This window comes from Amphiprion ocellaris, chromosome 11, assembly GCF_022539595.1.
Source record: "Amphiprion ocellaris isolate individual 3 ecotype Okinawa chromosome 11, ASM2253959v1, whole genome shotgun sequence".
Taxonomy (NCBI): Eukaryota; Metazoa; Chordata; class Actinopteri; family Pomacentridae; genus Amphiprion; species Amphiprion ocellaris.
The window spans coordinates 34,693,101-34,712,907 of NC_072776.1; the positions used below are offsets into that span (position 1 = coordinate 34,693,101).

At 39.2% G+C, this 19,807-nt stretch overlaps 1 protein-coding gene across 4 annotated transcripts; it reads right to left on the reverse strand.

Moving 5' to 3' along the window:
* Positions 1–8,273: 8,273 nt before the first annotated feature.
* On the reverse strand, positions 8,274–19,501 carry LOC111587336 (glyoxylate/hydroxypyruvate reductase B-like). Of its 4 annotated transcripts, XM_023297250.3 has the most exons (8): positions 19,384–19,398; positions 19,223–19,266; positions 15,297–15,364; positions 13,609–13,990; positions 11,191–11,362; positions 10,077–10,255; positions 9,911–10,007; positions 8,274–8,972 (listed from the first exon to the last, which is right to left on the reverse strand). In XM_023297250.3, exons 2-8 carry the CDS (start codon positions 19,251–19,253, stop codon positions 8,816–8,818), a joined length of 1,086 nt encoding a protein of 361 aa, XP_023153018.2. In that variant the 5' UTR covers positions 19,254–19,266; positions 19,384–19,398; the 3' UTR covers positions 8,274–8,815. The 4 variants fall into 4 exon arrangements, with proteins under 4 accessions (XP_023153018.2, XP_023153021.2, XP_023153019.2 ...); XM_023297253.3 differs by lacking the exons at positions 19,223–19,266; positions 19,384–19,398 and adding an exon at positions 15,024–15,056 and having other exon boundaries at positions 15,297–15,609; XM_023297251.3 differs by lacking the exons at positions 15,297–15,364; positions 19,223–19,266 and having other exon boundaries at positions 19,384–19,501.
* Between the last annotated feature and the right edge of the window lie 306 nt (positions 19,502–19,807).

The window sequence follows — 19,807 nt, forward strand, 5'->3', positions numbered from 1 at the left end:
TTCTGCGGCCTCTGGAGGTTCTAACACTACGTCTGAGTGTCGACATGGTGAAGAAATAATGTGTGAGGCAGCTGCTGGCTCTTTAATGGAGGCTAGCTGCTAGCAGGATGCTAACATGTTGCGTAGAAGAAAAGCTTCAAACCAGGAGTTTCAACAGGAGAAAGACCTTTCAGTCAATGCTGACATTGTTATGAAAACATGAAAAATAGAAGAGAGGACCGAGGTTTGCTCTGCCCATTCTGTAGGACAACTGTTGGATGATGTAAATGACAAAAACAAGACACAAAACAACAAAAACAAGACACAAAATGACAAAAATAAGAAACAAAACAACTAAAACAAGACACAAAATGACAGAAACAAGACACAAAACCACAACAAGATGCAAAACGACTAAAACAAGACAAAACCACTAAGACAAGACGTAGAATGACAAAAATAAGACACATTAATCCCTTATAATTTCATGTACGTTCAGTAATGTACTATATCCAGAAGTAAAAACAGCTTTTTGACGAGACTTTAATATTTTATCTTTACACATCCATCCTGTACTTTAAAAAAAAAGATCTTGCTGCTTCATTTCTGTGTTCCTTGTGCAATGAAAGAGCAGAAAAAGCAGCTCTATCATGTGAAAAAGCAGAATATGAGCTCGTGTGATTCTCCACATGCCGTCAGCTCAGCGTGAATCTCTCCAAGCGACCGACTCTCAGCTTTGATTGCATCTTGGAGACACTTTGACAGGAAGAAAACTGAAATGTGAGGATGGAAAAGTCCACTAAAAGGAGGAGATGCTGACCACAGAGCAGCAGTTCTCTGCTGCTGAATGAGGCCAGAAGCTCCACTCAGATGTAAATGAATAATAATGTCTTCACTCGTTCCATTTCCTCTCCTTGCAGCTGTTTGTTGCTGGCGGTTGAAAATAGAAAACACATCTAGTGGTGTTCGCAGCTTCTCCCTGTGCCCACATCCAGCCGTTAACACCATGGAAGTGTTAATTAAAAGCACCAGAGGAAGCGACAGGAGAGAGCTGTCAGGATAACCAGCCGCCAAGAACAACGCTCCTGATCAAATAGCAGAGAAGAATTCTACGTATGTTATTCATTGTTAATGGAACGTGTGTCCCACAACAAGTTAGCATAGCCTGGTGATGACGCTTCTGTCATTTTCTGTTTCATCTCTGGCATTTCCTGTCTCATTTTTGTAGTTTTCTGTCTCATTTTTGTCATTTTGTCTCGTTTTTGTCGTTTTCTGTCTTGCTTCTGTCAATTTGTGTCTCATTTCTGTCATTTTGTGTCTCATTTTTGTCATTTTGTGTCCTGTTTTTGTCATTTTGTGTCTCATTTCTGTCATTTTGTGTCTTGTTTCTGTCATTTTGTGTCTTGTTTTTGTCATTTTGTGTCTCATTTCTGTCATTTTGTGTCTTGTTTTTGTCACTTTATGTCTTGTTTTTGTCATTTTGTGTCTCATTTCTGTCATTTTGTGTCTTGTTTTTGTCACTTTGTGTCTCGTTTGTCCATTGGGCCTAAATTTGGTCAAAATATCTCAAAATATCTCAAAATACATCCAATGTTGCTACATAAACTGCTGTAACAATGTACATTTCCCCTGGCATGGGGAGAAATAAAGGACTTATCTTATCTTATCTTATCTTATCTTATCTTATCTTATGTGTCCAAAATGATTCAAAACCTCTTCATCTTGACTAAAATTGGTCCAAAATTACTTTAAAACTTTGAAAAAACTCAAAAATGTCCAAAATGACTCAACTTTTGAGATCATCGTAATGAAAATCTAGAAGATCAGCAGCTTCACAAACACTCAAACCAACAACCAGAGCTCAGATAAAGTCCCTGAAATCACATTTTTCCTCTTCCTGATGTTTTATTCAGATGAAACTTTATTACATCATCACCACATTAATAACTGCTGTCCCTAATAAAGTGCTCTGTAAGTATATATTCCTGTATTTCTCTCAGATTTGACGTCAAAGCTTCACTTTCAGACTGCAGCCTTCAGCAATGAGACTGAAGCTTTGAGCCTTTGTTAATCCTAAAATAAGAAGCAGACTTCTCCTCTTGTGCTTTAATTAAGGCTGGAGTTTTCCTCCAACTCCTTCTGGATAATAATACAGTTGGCTGTTCTCTCGCAGAAGAGGAGGAAATAAATAAATAAAAGAAGTACTCTTTCAAAAGGAACTTGAGCTTTGAGGCGAAAAAACCTCGGCGCTCTTTCATCTGCTGTAGTCGAACATGCAAAAATAGAAATGGAACATGAGGCCGGGCCGCTGACGAAGCCGCGAACAAACACCAGATCCAGCCGAGCTCTGAGAGGAAACGGCAGGATGTCGGTTTCTGTTTCACGCAGCTCCTCGACGTGACTCACCAGGATCAGCGAGAAGCTTCTTCAATCCCTGCAGACTTCAGCGTCTCATCTGCTGCTGCTTCGTATTTTTATCCCGTTTTTCCAGGATGGATTTATGTTAATTCTACGTAGGAAGGTCACTGCTCAGAGTTCATTAGACTTCTTCCTCCCACTCATCCAGCCAACCAGCAGCTGAAGATTGAACATTTTAGATATTAACTCTGATTCTAGTGACTCTAATATGACAGCAGAGCTCAGTGTGCCAGCTGTTTTGGTGCAATGTTCAAAATAACTTCAAAACCGTTCAAAATGACTTAAAATCTGGTTAAAATGTCCCAAAATGTAACCAACATGTGTCCAATGTTACAAAAACTTTCTAAAATAACTTTAAAATGATCAAACAACACTCCAAAACAATGCAAAACAACTACAGTTGTGCAAAAGTATTTAAAAACTGAAAAAAGTGGTGGAACACCGGAGGAAACGTGTCTGACTTTGTGCTGAGTATGCTGATACTGTTCTCACTTTGGTTGTACAGGGACTGAATGGTTCATATCAGTGAGCCTGGTACCCCATACTCCCTCAGTACCCCATACTCCCTCAGTACCCCATACTCCCTCAGTACCCCATACTCCCTCAGTACCCCATAGTCCCTCAGTGCCTCATACTCCCTCAGTGCCTCATACTCCCTCAGTACCCCATAGTCCCTCAGTGCCTCATACTCCCTCAGTGCCTCATACTCCCTCAGTGCCTCATACTCCCTCAGTACCCCATACTCCCTCAGTACCCCATACTCCCTCATACTCCCTCAGTACCCCATACTCCCTCAGTATCCCATACTCCCTCAGTACCCCATACTCCCTCAGTATCCCATACTCCCTCAGTACCTCATACTCCCTCAGTACCCCATACTCCCTCAGTACCCCATACTCCCTCAGTACTCCATACTCCCTCAGTATTCCATACTCCCTCAGTACCCCATACTCCCTCAGTACCCCATACTCCCTCATACTCCCTCAGTACCCCATACTCCCTCAGTACCCCATACTCCCTCATACTCCCTCAGTACCCCCATACTCCCTCAGTACCCCATACTCCCTCAGTACCCCATACTCCCTCAGTACTCCATACTCCCTCAGTACTCCATACTCCCTCAGTACTCCATACTCCCTCAGTACCCCATACTCCCTCAGTACCCCATACTCCCTCAGTACCCCATACTCCCTCAGTACCCCATACTCCCTCATACTCCCTCAGTACCCCATACTCCCTCAGTACCCCATACTCCCTCAGTACCCCATACTCCCTCAGTACCCCATACTCCCTCAGTACCCCATACTCCCTCAGTACTCCATACTCCCTCAGTACCCCATACTCCCTCAGTACCCCATACTCCCTCAGTACCCCATACTCCCTCATACTCCCTCAGTACCCCATACTCCCTCAGTACCCCATACTCCCTCATACTCCATCAGTACCCCATACTCCCTCAGTACCCCATACTCCCTTAGTACCCCATACTCCCTCAGTACCCCATACTCCCTCAGTACTCCATACTCCCTCAGTACTCCATACTCCCTCAGTACCCCATACTCCCTCAGTACCCCATACTCCCTCAGTACCCCATACTCCCTCATACTCCCTCAGTACCCCCATACTCCCTCAGTACCCCATACTCCCTCAGTACCCCATACTCCCTCAGTACTCCATACTCCCTCAGTACCCCATACTCCCTCAGTACTCCATACTCCCTCAGTACCCATACTCCCTCAGTACTCCATACTCCCTCAGTACTCCATACTCCCTCAGTACCCCCACAGAGCCCCTCAGGGGACACAGTCGAAGACCTTCTCCAGATCCACAACACACACCTCATCCACACCTGGCGCTTTGCCACCGAGGAGCTTCTTAACTACCTCAGCAACCTCTGCCATGGATATGGACAAAGATCTCCCCGAGTCTTCAGGCTCTACCTCCTCTTTAGAGGACGTGTTTACTGGGTTCAGGAGTTCCTTGAAATTCTCTTTCCAACACCCGACAATGTCCCCAGTACGGGTCAACAGTTCTCCACCCCGACTGAACACAGCCTGGTAAAGCCCTGCCTCCTCTTCCTTTTTTGGGCCGTCATCAGGGTTTTCAGAAAAATCTAAATAACTTCAGATCAAAAATTGTGAATATTTGGCATGAAGTCCAGTACTTCAGACGCGTGCAGCATCACAAATATTTAATAAAGTCAGGTCTGAAATGAGGAATATTTGCATGAAGTCTGGTAGATGTCTGTGCAGCCACACAAGGACTAAACAAGGACTAAATTAAGTCTAAACCTGGTAATATTGTGTGAATAATAATCTTGTAATCTTCCTCTGGTTCTAAACTCTCCTGAATGTTAATCCTGATTATTTCCAGCAGCTCTCACATGTTCCTGCTGCAGTGATTTAACCTAAATAAAAGTGAGGAGAGCTGCAGCTCCATCAGAAGATCTCAAGGACGCCTCTCTCCTCGGAGGTCAGGTGGCCTCAGGCAGCCTCCATGTGGGCCTCCTTGGAGGGAGGCAGCCGGCCGAGTGGCTGCTGCTGGGCTTCAGGGAGGCCTCGGTAAGCCGCCCTTCATTTCCAGACACGCTGCCCTTTTTAAAATACAATTATAGATAGAGAGTGAGTGGCAGCGGCTCACTGGCAGACCTCAGGAGCCTCATTTGGGTTCTACGGTCAGAACTCGACCTTCAGCCGTAATCAGGATACTCTCACTTTAAACGTCATGGGGAGTTTTTCTGCTTCTACAGAGTCCCAGAAAATACCAACATCTGCATCCACTGGAGGCTGAGCAGCTTCTCACACTAGATTTAGACAGAAAAACTCTTTAAAATGAGGCTTCACTTCAGAGTTTAACAGAAAATACAGTTTCAACATTATATATATATATATATATATATATATATATATATATATATATATATATATATATATATATATATATATATATATATATATATACATATATATATGCAAAGTTACATAACTTTTCCTGTATTAGATATTAATAATTTGCATATTTTTTCATGCATTTGAACAAAAACATTGGTATATTTACTAAAATCACAGAAAAAAAATATTTACATGATCACTGTGACAGTGAAAAAATACATAAAGTCCACAATAAAAATCTGTTTTTATCAAAAAAATAATTAGAATAACTATTTTGTTGCATATTTCACTTTTTTTAAAATAATTTACTAACATACATACTAACATATATAATGAATTCATCAAAAATCTGAAATAGTTATTTGGGACTCTAAAATTATAGTTTTACTGGATTTAAATCAGCTAAAAATATTTTTTTTCCATATATAAATTTTTTTTAAATGTATTTATTTTACAGAATTCCTTAGATTTTTTATGTATTTTTTTCTGACACATTTGCTGCCCAATTTTTGCCATTTTACTGAATTAAAAATAATAGCAATTATCCTGTTAACCACCTAAAAATATAAAAGCAAATATCTGTGTTTTTTAAATGGAAAATTGATGTTCTTGTGTTGCAGGTACATGGGCCAGACGTGGCCATCGAACAGGCTGGGGGGGTCTGGCACCGTGTAGTTCCTAGAGCACCTGCTGTAAAGTTACTTTATTTTTCCTGTATTAAATATTAATAATTTTTACATCTTTTCACTCTTTTGAACAAAAATAGCAATATTTATTAAAATAATAGAAAAAAGGTATTTAAATGTGTATTTAAACTGTGACAATAAAAAATTCATAATGTCAACAGTAAAAATCAGTTTTTATACAAATAATAATTATTGTTCATATTTTTCTGCATATTTCACTGTTTTTACTTTACTTACTGCAGTGTGACCACAAAATTAGAGTTTTACTGGATTTAAATCAGCTAAAAATGTAATTTGTAATTTGTGTTTTTGCTTTTGTCTTTTTAGCTTAATTTTCTAGCAACATTGCTGCCTGATTTTATTTATTTATTTTTGCAGTCATTTTCTGTCTTTTTGTAGTTGTCATGTTTATTTATGGTTGTTTTATTTCTCTTTGTGGTCATTTTGTGTCTCTGCAGTCCTTTTTGTGTGTCTTTGTGGTCATTTCATGTCTTTTTAAGTTATTTTGAGTATCTTTGTGGTGGTTTTGTGTCTTTTTGTGTTTGTTTTGTGTCTCATTTTAGTGGTTTTGTGTCTTTTGTGATCATTTTATGTTTTTTTTGCACTTAGTGTCTTTTTGGTTATTTTTTGTCTCTGCAGTCATTTTTGTGTGTGTTTGTGGTGACTTCACATCTTTGTGGTCATTTTGTGTCTTTTTGTGGCTGTTTTAGTGTCTGTTAGTGGTCATTTTGTGTCTCTTTGTGGTCGCCAGATGTAAAAAACCGAAGTGATAATGTGTAAATTGTGTCAGAAATGCATTCTGAAAACACATGAAGAGACTTTTACTTATTTACAGGAAGTTCCAGATGTCTGATGTTACATTTTTCATTTCAGAGATCTTCAACCTCCAGTTTGTTGTTGGATTAAAGAAGTGAAACCATCCCGTCTATAATAAACTGCTCCTCATGAACTCTCTCCTGCTTCCTGTCGGCTGACGACTCGTTCAATATTTGTCCAAAAGCTGATTCTTTGAGTTAAACAGGAGCAGCGAGCGCCTCGACGTGAAACACAGAAACCTCATCCTGTTTTATTTGCTTCCAGTGGATGATGCAGAGAGAAATCCCACAGAGCAAACATTTGACCACTTGGCACATCGACTCCAACAACATTTCCTCGTGTTGATGAAAAACATCATCTGGACGGAACATATTTGTGTCTGGGTGAATAAAGACGGTGTTTCTGCCTGACGGGGTGAAGCATCGAGTCACGTTCAGCTTGAACTCATCAGATGTCCAGAGTTTCTTCAATCTGTCTGACGATCGGCCGGCACGTCTCCAGAAACATAAAGTCTGCTGTTAAACAGACGGAAAACCTCTGCGTTCACACAGTCTGGGACCTAAACAGAGCTGAAGATTCATTAAAAATATATATTTAGTTCATTCATGAAGGAGCAAGCAGCAGGAAGCTACAATATCTGCTTTTAGCCAAACAAAAACAGTTTAAAAATGATGAAAATAGAAGTGAAAGGTTTTCACAGATGTTGATTGAATGTTCACATCTGGATCATGTTTCTTTGAGATTCTCAACCCAACAAAAACAGAACAAAACAACTAAATATAAAAGGAGAATCAAAACGAAACACTGATCTGGGATTTAAAGGAATTATTTCAAAAGGGACTAGTTGAAACATGACAACATGGCCCCATGAGATCATCTATCAGAGTCAGAAACTGTAAAAACAGAAAGAATCGGCACATTTTCAACTTTACAACCGTCACTGAGTGACTTGTTTACGAGATGCTGTTTTCCAGTTATTTTGGATAATTAGAGTCAGTTTGGACGGTTTTATGTTACTTTGGACATGTTTTAAAGTTATTCTAGACCGATTCTGAGACATTTTGGACCATTTTGAGGCATTTTTGCATGTTTTTTTTTATACTTTGGACAAGATTGAAAAATCATTTTGAACAAATGACAAGCAAAATGAGAAAAATGAGACACAGAATGATCATAAATGAACAAAACTCAGTTTGACAAAACTCAGTTGACCAAACTGTGACACAAAACTACAAAAACGATGCATAAAATGACCAAAATGAAACAACAAAAATGAGGCGCAAGATGACAAAAACAAAGATAATAAATGGACACTTGAGACAAAAGTATCCCCACACACAACAAGAAAAATGAGACACAAAATGACAAGAATGAGACACAAAGCAAGAAAGATGAGACAAAAAATTTCCACAGAGGGATAAAATCATCACAAAGACACATAAAGTGACCAAATAGAGACACAAAATTACCAAAAAAAAGTTGCTGGAATGTATCATGTGTCTTGTATGTTTTCTATTAAAATGACAGCAGACATCTTCCACCCTTACAACATATTATATTTCCACATGCATGTTACAGCAGTCAGCATGGTTTTACACTAATGTACATGACTGTTTGAAGCCTGTATAAATCCATATTTATGGTGTTTTATATGAAACGTTGCACATATTTCTCCTTCCAGAGCAGTAAGACAACGATCAATATTCCATCTTTCACTGCACAGCTGAATAAATCAGCAGAATAACGCTCCACGCTGATGCTGGAGCCACATTTTATCTGGATTAACGAGGTTTTAGACGAAATATCACCAAGTTCTCAACCAGAAACTGAGGTTTTAACCATAAACCATAGGTTTTGCAGTCAGTGTGTATGAGGTCATGAAATCATTCTTTTTAGTGTTTAATTCTACTAGATTTCAGTAATAATCTGCAGTCAGAGGCTTGATCAAACTCTTTAAATACATTCTAACTTGTTTTCTTGTCTTCATATCCTCTCTAAGACCTGCCCGGTGAGGCTGTGAGCTGATCAGTTGGGTTTGACTTCGTTGGGAACCGGTAAACCTCTGATCGCTGCCACAGCGCTCTCAACCATCATCTCCACCATCCTGCCGCCGGTGCTGGGGGTGTTGGCGCCCACATGGGGGGTGATGAGGACGTTGGGGAGGCTGAACAGAGGATGATCCCTGCAGGACGAAGCACCAACAGCATGGCTTTAACGTGATTCTGATCTCAATGATCTCACAGAGGAGCTCAGACCTCAGTAAAAGGCTCAAAGCTGGACTAAAAAAACGCCCAAAACCACAAAAACCTAAGGGTCCATGACAAGTTTTCAGTCATTTTCAAATTGTTTGAAGTAATTCTGTGTTATTTTTGGATAATCCACATCAGTTTGGAGGGTTTTATGTTACCTTGAACATGTTTTTAAGTTATTTCAGACAGATTTTGAGGCATTTTTTGGACATTTTTTGATACTTTGGACAAGACTGAAAATCATTTTGAAGAGGTGAGCAACAAAATGACAAAAATGAGACAGAAAATAAGAAAAAAAAAACTCAAATTCTCCATGACTTTTGAAAAAATTTACAGTGATTCTGAACATGTTTAATGTAATTCTGGACAGTTTTCAAGTTTTTTTTTAGACATTTCATGTCAATTTAGACTGTTTTGTTGGTGATTGGACAAATCTGAATCATTCTGGACGATTTTATGTCATTTTAGATGATTTTTTGAGTTATTTTAGACAAGTTTCAGACTTCAAGTCTGAAATTCTCAAAAGAATTTGGCCAATTTTAAACAGAGCAAAATCAAAGCTACTGGATAAATGAATAAACGCAGCATGGATCAGAAACAGTGAACAGAGGAGGTTGTTGGAGATCCATTCAGCATGGTGAAACAGCTTTCTGCAGATGATGAGCAGAGACTCAAAACTGGACTAAAAATGACCTAAAATGACAAAAAATTCTGATTGTCTATGACTTATGAACACATTTTCAGTCCCTTTAAGTTGTTTAATGTAATTCTGGATGGTTTTCAGGTTATTTTTGGGCTATTTGAGTCCGTTTCTCTGTTTTTTTGGAGTCATTTGAACGTGTCTTCACTAATCTGAGAGTGTTTTCCAGACCTGGGTAAAGGTTCAGGATGAGTCACGTCCAGAGCTGCAGCCCGGATGGTTCCTGAGCGGAGAGCTTGGACCAGAGCGTCCTGATCCACCACCTGGCCTGAAGAGATCACAGATGTTATTACATTATTATTATTATATTCATGAACATCTGGAGCTCCATTCCCACCTCTGCTGATGTTGACCAGCGTCGCCGTCGGCTTCATCAGCTCCAGCTCTCTGCTTCCGATCAGTCCGGTCGTCTCCGAGGTCAACCTCACCGCCAAAACCACGAAGTCCGACCTCCTCAGCAGCTCATCCAGGTTCTGGCAGAACGTCGCTCCGACCGCCTGCTCGTCCTCCAAACTCCTGCAGGAGGAAAAGAAATGAAGCTCCATTTAACACACTGGTTAGTCCTGATGTCTGTCAGACGCTACAGTCACTGTTTGTGGAACCACACATGGGAAATATCTACAATAATTAGTTTTTAATTTACTGTTATTGTGCAGATTATTCCTGTTTTCTGTATTAAAGTTATCAAAAATCGGATTATTTTACAGATATTTGCTGCTATTTTTATGTTATTAAGGATTGAAAAATGGTAAATCATTCCTAAACTGTTACAGATTTTCCCCACTTTGTTTTTTAATCTCTCTGTGTGTATTTATGTGTATTTATGGATATATGTGTGTATAAATGTATATATTATATTTCATGTACACAGCATACTTTAGCTGTATTTTCCATTAATACAATTGTTTTACTTCATTGTTGTCTTATATTGTATGATGCTGTTCTGAAAAAAACTTCTGGTTTAGAAAAGCACCACAGAAATATAGTTTATTATTGTGTTGTTTTTATTTTTATTGTTGGCATTCTTATTGTTTTTTTAAAGAAATGTTTTTTAGGAATATCGTACACCTGGCATAATTGTTCAAATGTAAGGAGGCTGCCCTGAATATAAACATCTTCTACTTTCTGCACACCTTTATTTGTCCACATTTTAAAGCCACCATCTGCCCTTCCTGCACTGATATTACCCCATATCGGGGCAAAGCGGGAAGTAGATGGAGTGTCTCCAATATGCTTGTGCACTTTATACCAATTATCAATGGAGTTTTTCAGGAAAGGATTCTTGGTCTTGGAAGTATTAATTTTCCTGATGATTGAACATAAAACGGGTCAAATCTGTCAACAACGTCGACATTAAAACATTCTTTGTTTTTCATTGTGAGGATGGTTAGCATATTTTATTCTACTCTTTGGCCCCTTTCTCCACCAGACTTCCTGTTTGTCTCTCAGACCTCCTGTTCCTGTTGTGGTAGAGGACGTCCATCTCGAAGCCGTGTCCTCTCTGGGCGATGTTGAAGCCGGTGTCTCCCATCCCCACGATGCCCAGCGTGGCCCCGGAGACGTCGGTTCCCACCAGGTTCAGAGGGATGCGCCTCGTCTCGGGGTCTCTGGCGACCAGATGACCTGCCGGGACCAAAACCTCCCAATTATTCATCGGCTTCACTTCTTTATTTATTTCCTGCAGACCTCCAGGAGGCACAAACAGGGAAATAATCTGTCTGGCCTCCCACCTGCCGACGCTCATTACCGTCTGGGGAACCACCGTAAATACCTGTTGGGTTTTCATCTGCATGTTTTACACACATTTATTCAAACTATTTATAGAATATGGATGCTGGAGAGGCGCTAGAAGAAGAAGATGTGTGCCTCTAAAGCGTTTTAATAGAATGAATCTAAACCCAGAGTGGAGAGAAAAAGTCTGGAGGAAACATGGAGATAGAAAAATATCTACAGTAGGAGGAGCCAAAATGAGCACAAAGAGACACTACACAACAAAAACGAGACATAAAAATGGACAAAAAGAGACAAATATCAAAAGGAAAGAGACAAAATTGTGCCAAAGTGACTTAAAACAACAAAAAATGAGGCACAGAATGACCAAAAACGAGACACAAAACTGTCTGTAGAGGCTGTAATCATGGAAACAGTTCAACATCTGTAGTATGAGGAGACAATATGACCACAAAGAGACACAAAACGACAAAAATAAGACAGAAAATGACAAAATGAGAAGAAAAATGGCCAAAATGACTCAGAAAACAAGAAAAATGAGACCTTGAATGATCATCAGGGGACAAAACTGTCCAAAACACACACAAAATGACAAAAACAAGACAAAAAATGACCAAAATGAGACAAAAAAGACAGAAAACAAGAAAAATGAGATACAATGAGACAAAACAATGCCTAGAAAAAAATGCATAAAATAATCAAAATGAAACGAAACAACAAAAATAAGACATAAAATGGAGACAAGAGAAACTGAGAGTAAAACCAAAGCTACTGGATGAATAAATAAAGTCAGCATGGCTCAGAAACAGAACAGAGGAGGAAGTAGTTGGAGATCCATTCAGCATGGTGAAACATCTTCTAGTAGTTGGAGATCCATTCAGCATGGAGAAACATCTTCTAGTAGTTGGAGATCCATTCAGCATGGTGAAACATCTTCTAGTAGTTGGAGATCCATTCAGCATGGAGAAACATCTTCTAGTAGTTGGAGATCCATTCAGCATGGAGAAACATCTTCTAGTAGTTGGAGATCCATTCAGCATGGTGGAACATCTAGTAGTTGGAGATCCATTCAGCATGGAGAAACATCTTCTAGTAGTTGGAGATCCATCCAGCATGGAGAAACATCTTCTAGTAGTTGGAGATCCATTCAGCATGGAGAAACATCTTCTAGTAGTTGGAGATCCATCCAGCATGGTGGAACATCTTCTAGTTGGAGATCCATCCAGCATGGAGAAACATCTTCTAGTAGTTGGAGATCCATTCAGCATGGAGAAACATCTTCTAGTAGTTGGAGATCCATTCAGCATGGTGAAACATCTTCTAGTAGTTGGAGATCCATCCAGCATGGAGAAACATCTTCTAGTAGTTGGAGATCCATTCAGCATGGAGAAACATCTTCTAGTAGTTGGAGATCCATTCAGCATGGAGAAACATCTTCTAGTAGTTGGAGATCCATCCAGCATGGAGAAACATCTTCTAGTAGTTGGAGATCCATTCAGCATGGAGAAACATCTTCTAGTAGTTGGAGATCCATTCAGCATGGAGAAACATCTTCTAGTAGTTGGAGATCCATTCAGCATGGAGAAACATCTTCTAGTAGTTGGAGATCCATCCAGCATGGTGGAACATCTTCTAGTAGTTGGAGATCCATCCAGCATGGAGAAACATCTTTCTACTGATGATAAAGAGACTCAAACTGGACTAAAATTGTCCAAAATCACAAAAAAACCTCCAACTGTCCGTGACTTATGGAGAATTTTTCAGTAATTTTGAACTCGTTTAATGTAATTCTGGACAGTTTTCAAGTGTTGTTTGGACAATTCATGTCAGTTTAGACTTATTTTGTTACACTGAATACATTTTGAGTCATTTTGTACAATTTTATGTTCTTTTGGATCATTTTTCAAGTTATTGTAGACATTTTTGGAGTCAATTTGGACAATTTAGAGGCATTTTGGACGTTTATTTGATACTTTGGATGAGTTTAAAATCATTTTGGGCAATTTTAGACTAAGATTTAGCGGATCAGTGAAATAAATGTGTCACGGCTCAGAAACAGGTACGTTTGTCTCCATCATGAAGAACCTCCTGGTTCTGGTTCTGGTTCTGGTTCTGGTTCTGGGTAACCTCCACCTCACCCTCCAGGATCCTCCGGGCCGACGCCAGCAGCAGTCCCATGGCCAGATCAGCGGTGGCCCGAGACACCACGCCCGGCGTGTTGGAGACCTTGACGCCGAGGCCGTTGATGAAGGAGACGTCCAGGTGGTCGACGCCGGTTCCTCCGCTGGACACCACCTTCAGGGAGGGCAGCATCCTCAGCAGAGCCGGCTGGGCTTCAGGGTAGTACCTCCACATCAGCAGGGCCTGGACCTGAGGGCCGTGGAGCTCCGGGTTCTGCAGGAAGTCCTGGTAGCAGACCACCTGGAAGTGACGCTTCACGATGTCCAGATGATCCTCCAGGAGACCACAGTCCCCTCCGACTTCTGAGATCAGCGCCCACGGCTTGTCCTGCTCCATGGCCTGGTGAAGAAAGAGATAAAACATCTCCATCATCTGAGAAACCGCAGGAAACTCTCTGTCTTTATGTGGTAATTTTGTGTGTCTTTGTGGTGTTTTTGTCTCCTTTTGGGGTTATTTTGTGCGTCTGTCATGATTTTCCTCTCATTGTGAAGACTTATGTCCTTGTTTATGCTAATTTTACATATTTTTGTGGCGGTTTTATGTCTCTTTATGTTGATTTTGTCTTGTTTTGTCGTGATTTTGTGGTGATTTTGGTTCTTGTTGTGGTCATTTTACATCTTTCTGTATTGTTTTGTGTGTCTTTATGGTGTTTTTGGCCCCTTCCGTGATGATTTTAAGTCCCTGTGGTCATTTTGCATCTCTTCATGCTGATTTTGTCTACTTTTGTCGTGATATTGCTTGCTTGTCTTTTTGTAGTGATTCTGTGTCTTTTTGTGGTGATTCTGTGTCTCTATGTGGATATGTCAGCTCTTTTTGTGACGATGTTGAGTTCCTGTGGTCATTTTGCATCTCTCTATGGTGATTTTGTCTATTTATGTGGTGATTTTGTGTCGTTCTGTGATGATTTTGTCTGTTCTTGTAGTGATTTTGTCTATTTTTGTGGTGATTTTGTCTATTTTTGTGGTGATTTTGTGTCTCTTTGTGGTGATTTTGTGTCTTTTTGTGGTGATTACCACCTTCTCTGTGGTGATTTTGCCCAAAACTGTAAAAACAGAAGCAAAAAAATAATCACATTTTCAGCTTTCTGATGTTTCGGGAACAGATCATGTGAAAAATTAACCAAATCTGGGCTCAAAATCATGACACTTCTTCAAAAATATTTTTTCCCCCCAAATGACTCATTAAAAAAATGCAAAAAGATACTATTTGTAATAACAAGATTCTGCAAAATACCAAAAAAAAAGTCTGTGTTGTGGAGCCATGAGTGATTCAGTGACTTTTCTGTTGAACTGCAGGCAGTGTTTCTGAGCAGATAAGAGGCAGGAATGGAAATAAATTGAAATGCTACATATAGTAAAACACCAGCAGTCACCTGTTTTTGTTCTGTTTCCGTGGAGCTTCAGGACTTTAAATTGTAGAGAAGAATGAGTAAAACAGTCAAACATTGAGTTAAATCCAACAGAAACAACCAGAAAAACCCCCAGATGATGCAGCTTGGAGTTCACAGGGAAGATAATCAGGTTTAAACACAGCTCTAAAGTGTAATTCTGCCTGAGTTCCCAGCTCATCGTCTAGAAACACAGACATAGACGCATCGATCACATTCTCCCATCATGCACTGCAGCTGTCAATGTGATTTTCTCACCCGCTGAGAGAAGCTGTTGAGCAGAAAACTCCTCAGACGTCTCCTCCTCAGCAGGATCTCTGATAAAACTGTGGAAATGTCAAGTCTCAGGCATTAGCTGCTCAATCTGAACCATGAATGTGTTGAGTAGCTCGTCAAATACCACAAATAGAGACAAAATTATCAGAAAAAGACTCAAAATCAACACAAAACCATGTGAAATTACCAGAAAGACACAAAATCACCACAAAAGGACACAAAATGGCCACAAAATGAAGCAAAATCACCACAAAAAGATTAAAAATCACCACAAAAAGGCACAAAATCACTACAAGACACAAAAACCACTACAAAAAGACACAAAATCATCACAAAAAGATGCAAAATCATGACAATGAGACACAAAATCACTGCAAAAAGACACAAAATCCCTGCAAAAACACACAAAGACACAAAATCATCACGAAAAAACACAAAATCACAACAAAAAAATGCAAAATTACCACAAAAAGACTAAAAATAACCCCAAAAAGACACAAAATCACCACAAAAAAATGAAAAATCACCACAAAAAAATGCAAAATCACTAAAAAAAGATGCAAAATTTCCACAAAGTGCCAAGATGACCAAAACTACCACAAAGGAACAAAACCATGACGACAAAGAGCCACAAAATCACCACAGATCAGCAGGATCTCAGAAAAAACTGAAAAGTTTCAGTGACATTTTTTGCTCAGATCTAAACTGTGAATATGTTGAGTTGTGAATCAAACTAGGTCTTGCCTGTGTTAGAAGACTGAAAACAACTCAAGTATGTGCAAAAAGCAGGTCAGGACCTGCAGAATATTCACTTTATACTTATTATCATTCAGCTGAAAGCCATTTTAGGTTAAATAGAACACCAACCAGAGTCCACAGACGGCAGGAAGTCATTTCAACTCTCCTCCTATCAACTATTTTCATGTGACTCGTGTACTTTCCGTGTGTTTTGAGTAAATCAGTAAATATTGTAGATCTGAGTGTTTCAGCATCAGACTCAGAGTCTGTCCTACATGAAGTCAGAAAGTTCTATTTGTCTGCTGCAGATGTTCCTGTTTGTGTGACAGAGATAATTATGAAAAACAGAATCATGTCTCAGCGTTGCATCAGAACAAATCCTCAGTCAGTTTCTGCTGCAGGAAACACCATGTGGAGGACGGATAAGACACAAACTATCAGGACGGATACAGTCAGACAGACAGGAAACAGACAGACAGGAAACAGTCAGAAAGACAGGAAACAGTCAGACAGACAGGAAACAGTCAGACAGACAGGAAACAGTCAGACAGGTGAGATCTGACAGACAGAATCAAAACCAGCTGTTTATGTTGAAAACTCCCCAACGTTGCCATAAAAAGATGAAGAACCACCACAGAAAAGGCGAAGATTACCACAAAAAAATGAAAAAAAATCACAATAAAAGGCACAAAATAACCACAAAAAGGGCCAAAACTACCACAAAGAGACACAAAATCACCACAAGCAGGTGCAAAATGACTACAAAAGACACAAACATGCTAAATTCTCACAAAACTACCACAAAAAGAGGCAATATTACCATGAAAAGAGGTGAAATCACCACGGAGACACAAAAAGAACCAAAATCAACACAAAAAGAGATAAAATCACCACAAAAATATGTTAAATTCCCACAAAATTACCACAGAAAGAGGTGAAATCACCACAAACAGCTGCAAACTTACTACAAAATTAATTGAAAACTATCATATGGAGACAAAAAAAACTCTACAAAGAGATAAAATCACCACAAGTAGATGCAAAATTGTCACAAAAAGGCACAAAATCACACAAAAAGATGAAAAATCACCACAAAACTTGGGGATGAAACCTTTGAAGAAACAACATAACAAGAAAAGCATTCAGAGAGCGCAGTCCTCCACCAAGGCTGCTCATTCCCCCATGTGGCATTGTCAGAAATGCAGCATATGTTTGTAGAAATGCAGCATTTTTTTTTAAATTAGTGTTAAGCAACATGAAATTTATATGCCTTTACTCATTGTTTTGAAGCATGCTTTTATTCTGAAGGATGTGTGCACGGATAAATGAAGTATTCTGTGAGTGCCGGGAAGTTGTTACTTGTCATTTGGTGGTCTATGGTGATGAAGTTCCTAATGAAGATGTGGTGGTTATACCTATTCCATGAAGAAGGCTGGAATTAATTCCTTTACAGTTAGTTATTGATGATCAGAATGTGTCCATTTAATACAGATGTACCCACAAACAACATGAACTTACACTGAGCACAGGCGTGTGTGATGCATGTGTTCCTTATGTACAGATACCGAATCACGTGACCTAAATATGTAGCGGGCGGCAGGAACTGATGGGACTCAGAAACACCCCCACAATTGAATCGGTTGTTCCTTGGATCATTTCTGATGGATAAGTCCTGATAACTCCTCAGTGGTGGATTTGTAGTAGGATCACAATCAGCTGATGTAGTGTTCACTGGTTGTCATGGTTACAGTGACGCCGTGCTGCTATCTGGCAGTGATCCAGAAATCTTTAATAAATCCGTGGATCCAGACTATAAGATGCATCACTGCCAGAATCTAATCACTTGGTCCTTGTGTCATTTCTGACCTTCACTGAAAATTTCATCCAAATCCGTTGGTCTGTTTTTGAGTAATGTTGCTGACAGACAGACAGACAGACAGACAGACAAACGTATGCCGTTCTTTGGTGGAGTAATGATGCAGAACGATGAAAACTGAACCAAACTAAAATCTGGATGAACTGTTTGACTCCAGCTGGAAGTTAGGAAAATGTTCTGAGGACGTTCTAGATGTTTTCTTTTTCTCTTTCAAGGCAGCATAAAGTTCTCTAACGACCAAATCCTCTGAAACATCAAAACATCTTAGTTCACCTTTAACCTCTCAGGAACCTTTTTTAAAACAATACAACAATGATTTTAAAACGTTCTCTGAGTGTAGATTAAATATTTGTCAGAATGAGGACTCTTTGACATCAGAGTTAAAATGAAATTATCATTTATAAAACAGCAGAACTTCAGCAGCGTTTCAGTTTAAAACCACTGAAGGTGACATAAAAGCTGATTAAAGTGTAGAGAAGAGGAACATTAATGAGACACCAGCTCCTCTATAAAAACTGTTCCAAGGTCAGATCAACAACACAAAGCTCCCACCATCACAGTCGTTAAAGGAAAAACACAAAAGACGAGCTGCTCTGTTAAATTAAACCCACTCACTGTCTACATCAACTAATGCAGAGAAGCAGCAGCTCAGAGACACCAAGAAAAAAACTGTTTGTCATCACCACAAAAAGACGGAAATTACCACAAAAACAACCAAAATCATCATTAAAAGATGAAAAATCACTACAAGAAGAAGCTAAACCACCACAAAAATAACCAAAATCATCATAAAAACACTAAATATCAGGACAAAAATAATCTAAATGACCACAAAAAGATGGAAAATTACCACAAAAACAACCAAAACCACTGCAAAAAGACTAGAAATTACCACATCAATTTAAAACTGCCACAAGAGATAAAATCACCATGAAGACACAGAATCCCCACAAAAAAGATGCCAAAACTAAAACCAGTCCCCAAATACGCAAATTATCACAAAAAGGACACAAAATCATTCCAAAAAGAGGGGGAAAAAATCACCAAAGACACTTTAAATCACTATAAGAGACAAAGTCACCACACAACGATGTAAAATCACCATTTAAAGATCAAAAAATACCACAAAAACAGATTTAATCACCATAAAAAGATGGAAAATTACCACAAAAACAGATCAAATCATCATAAAAAGATGGAAAATGACCACAAAAACAGATCAAATCACCATAAAAAGCTGGAAAATGACCACAAAAACAGATCAAATCATCATAAAAAGATGGAAAATGACCACCTGAGATTCTCCTGCTCTGACAGATCACCATGTTTATTCTGCTACTGTAAAAAATATACATAAACACCATTTATGAATAATAAAGCATTCAAATCTGTGAAAAAATCAAAGTTTGTGGAGTTAAAGGATCATTTTCAGGCAGCTTTAGGAGGAAAACTCACCGTTTTCTGGTCGTTCTGATGGAAACAAAGTGAAGGTGTGCAGAGAAATCAAACCTCTCAGTGACTTTCTGGTTTATGATTCACAAATAATGTCTCACTTCTGTTCTGTCACTGATTAATGGTGGAGTCCAGAGAACTTACAGTCAATCTTTAACGCTTTCACCAAATCCTGTTCTTCTGTGGATTTTGATGGAAGCAGCACAGTTTATAGTTAACCAGAGACACAAAATCCACACAAAGAGACACAAAATCTCTACTAAAATAAACTAATTTACCACAAAGAGACACAAAATCACCACAAAAAAGACTCAAAAGTACCACAAAAAGATGCAGAATGTCATGATCCCTGCTCCAGCTCCTGTCTCTCTGTATCTGTCTGTCTCTTTTGACCTGTCTCTCTTTGGCTCCCTCTGTCTGTCTCTCC

Excerpts from the sequence above, each read along its gene's own strand:
- LOC111587336 (XM_023297250.3), bottom strand. The coding sequence starts at position 19,253 with ATGGTGATCTGTCAGAGCAGGAGAATCTCAG. Across the intron at positions 10,256-11,190 it reads TACCACAACAGGAACAGGAG|GAGTTTGGAGGACGAGCAGG; the intron begins GTCTGAGAGACA and ends TTCCTCCTGCAG. Across the intron at positions 10,008-10,076 it reads GCTGGTCAACATCAGCAGAG|GCCAGGTGGTGGATCAGGAC; the intron begins GTGGGAATGGAG and ends TGATCTCTTCAG.